Source organism: Limulus polyphemus, unplaced genomic scaffold (assembly GCF_000517525.1).
Source record: "Limulus polyphemus unplaced genomic scaffold, Limulus_polyphemus-2.1.2 Scaffold1516, whole genome shotgun sequence".
Lineage (NCBI taxonomy): Eukaryota > Metazoa > Arthropoda > Merostomata > Xiphosura > Limulidae > Limulus > Limulus polyphemus.
In genome coordinates, this window is record NW_013667126.1 from 237,712 (window position 1) to 239,900 (window position 2,189).

A 2,189-nucleotide genomic window follows, 5' to 3' on the forward strand; every position below is an offset into this window, starting at 1 on the left:
CACACACACACACACACACACATATATATATATATAAAGACTTGTTTTATTTAATAATTTAGTTTAAATAGAATTATCAAATTGGGATTTTAAGGTATTGTTGACCATTGAACTCATTCATATTAAAGGTAATTTTCTTTCTTTTCATTAATGAAATCAAAAAGTGATCTTTCTTGGCTGGGACTAATGCCAGGATCTTCAGCTTACTCAGCCATGCATTACTTTCTTGACTGAGCCTTCATCAAATTACTCTATGTTAGCTTGATCACCACTAAACCCAATCCTGCAACATTAAATCTAACAAATACATTTCAACTGACACCATACATAAGACAATAGGTCAGTTACAAGTCTGCACATGTCCAATTTATGTCCAATTAGAGTGAATTTCAGACAGTCTTTCCTTACCCTGAATTTTGGCTTACTGTGGTTCACCAGACTGCTTAATAACTTACCACTTTGACTATCAGTGCTCTTAACTAGTCCTAATTAAACAATTCTTTGAATGCTACTGTATTTATTTCTGTTGAAAATAAAACATTCTCCTCCACTTGCAAAGTTTTGGGCATTAGGTGAATTTAACCTAAACATGTAACAAAAGAGATTGTACTTTGTTTATGACAGGGTAAGATTTTATTCAGAAGAAGACAGTCACTACTTTAGGGTCATTGTTATCAATGTGGCCGTAGAGCAGTTTGCTAAGATACATAGGATCAATATCATTAAGTTATTCTTGCCAAGAGGTTTTCAAGCTTTCAAACAATTAATTCCCTAGCAACTGATTTAATTTCAAAATCCAGAAATCTAATTTCAGTTCTAAATATATTTGTACCTTAAGCATGCTATCTGGCCATCTTATTTTATTAGGAACCCCATAAATTTGTAGAACATTCAAGTCGTTTGCACTAGCAATGGTCTTATCATATTATAAGCCATATGACTGTTTTAACCCTGTAGATTTACTTGTTTATTGAATGTATGTGAATACTTTTATTTTCTAATTTATACAGTGACATTTTCTTGACTTAAGCCTTTTTTTATCAAATTAGGAGGTTTTTCTTTAACTATGAAAACTATTTTTTGTATCATGACTTCTGTACGTATTCTATTTTAAATTATATAAAACTTCCTATCTATACTAGAGATAGTTCGTCTTCAGGTATGTAAATGGTATTGATAATGTCACATATAAATTGCTATTTTTAAATGAGTGATTTTAAGCATTTGTATTGGATGTTTTTTGTATCAAATGATAATTTTAGCTTTGTGTTAAGTCACAACTATTTTAGATTAAAACAAATTAATTATATCATCCTCTATGTCAAATCATGTGAAACTAGAACATTTTTTGCTTTTGTTTTAGGTTGCTATTATAGTGTGACAATGTACATGAAGCTCGTAGACCAGCCTGAAGCAGAAACTTCCTTCAAGTTTACAACAAATGTGAAGTCGTACTTAGCTCTTAAAAACACATGGCTGGCTTTTGGTAAAAAAGCAAGAACTTTTAAGAATTAAGTTATTCTATATTTTTAATGGATGTATTTATATAACGTTCTTCTTGTGAACCAAGATGTATTATTTTTTGTTTATCTTTTTCACTTTATAACATAAGGAAACAGAAGCGTGAAAGCTATATGTTTGATGGATATTTTTTTACATTGATTTAATTGGAAACCTGAAAAGATATATTCTTTTTGATTTATCTTTATTTATTTCATTTCATAGCACAAGAAAAACTAAAAGTGCAAGTTGTATATTTCACTTATAATTTTGTTCTAATTTGAAAATTATATTCCAGACAAGTTACTAGCTTTTGTTGAAGTTCTTTTTTAAATTTTCTTTTAATATTTTTATTATGAAAACCTAAGTAATTCATTAACTCCCTACTTGAGTTATTGGTGATATATTTCTTGGGTAGATTTTGTAGTTTTTAATGTTAGAAACAACTGTAGTTAAAGTTTGCCTCTTTTTGCTTTTTTTATTTTTCATGCATGCAAATAACACAGACCTGCGATGGTTTTATTGTCTTGAAATGTTAACATGTTCTACAGTAATTCCTGTACGCTGAATCTGAAAATGATATTCATTTTTCGCCATCACGTACAGATATTTCCCAAAACATGTGTACTTTTACATAAATGAATCATTTTCATTAAAATCAGGTCACATTTTGTTATGCTTAAAATGTT

General features: G+C 29.2%; 1 protein-coding gene across 1 annotated transcript in view; it reads left to right on the forward strand.

Moving 5' to 3' along the window:
• The window catches only part of LOC106463916 (choline transporter-like protein 2), a 62,969-nt gene that overhangs the window by 37,580 nt on the left and 23,200 nt on the right, over positions 1-2,189 (forward strand). Inside the window, exon 11 of the mRNA XM_022391552.1 lies at positions 1,364-1,486. Within this exon, the coding sequence (XP_022247260.1) occupies positions 1,364-1,486 (123 nt within the window). The remainder of the gene's footprint in view (positions 1-1,363; positions 1,487-2,189) is intronic.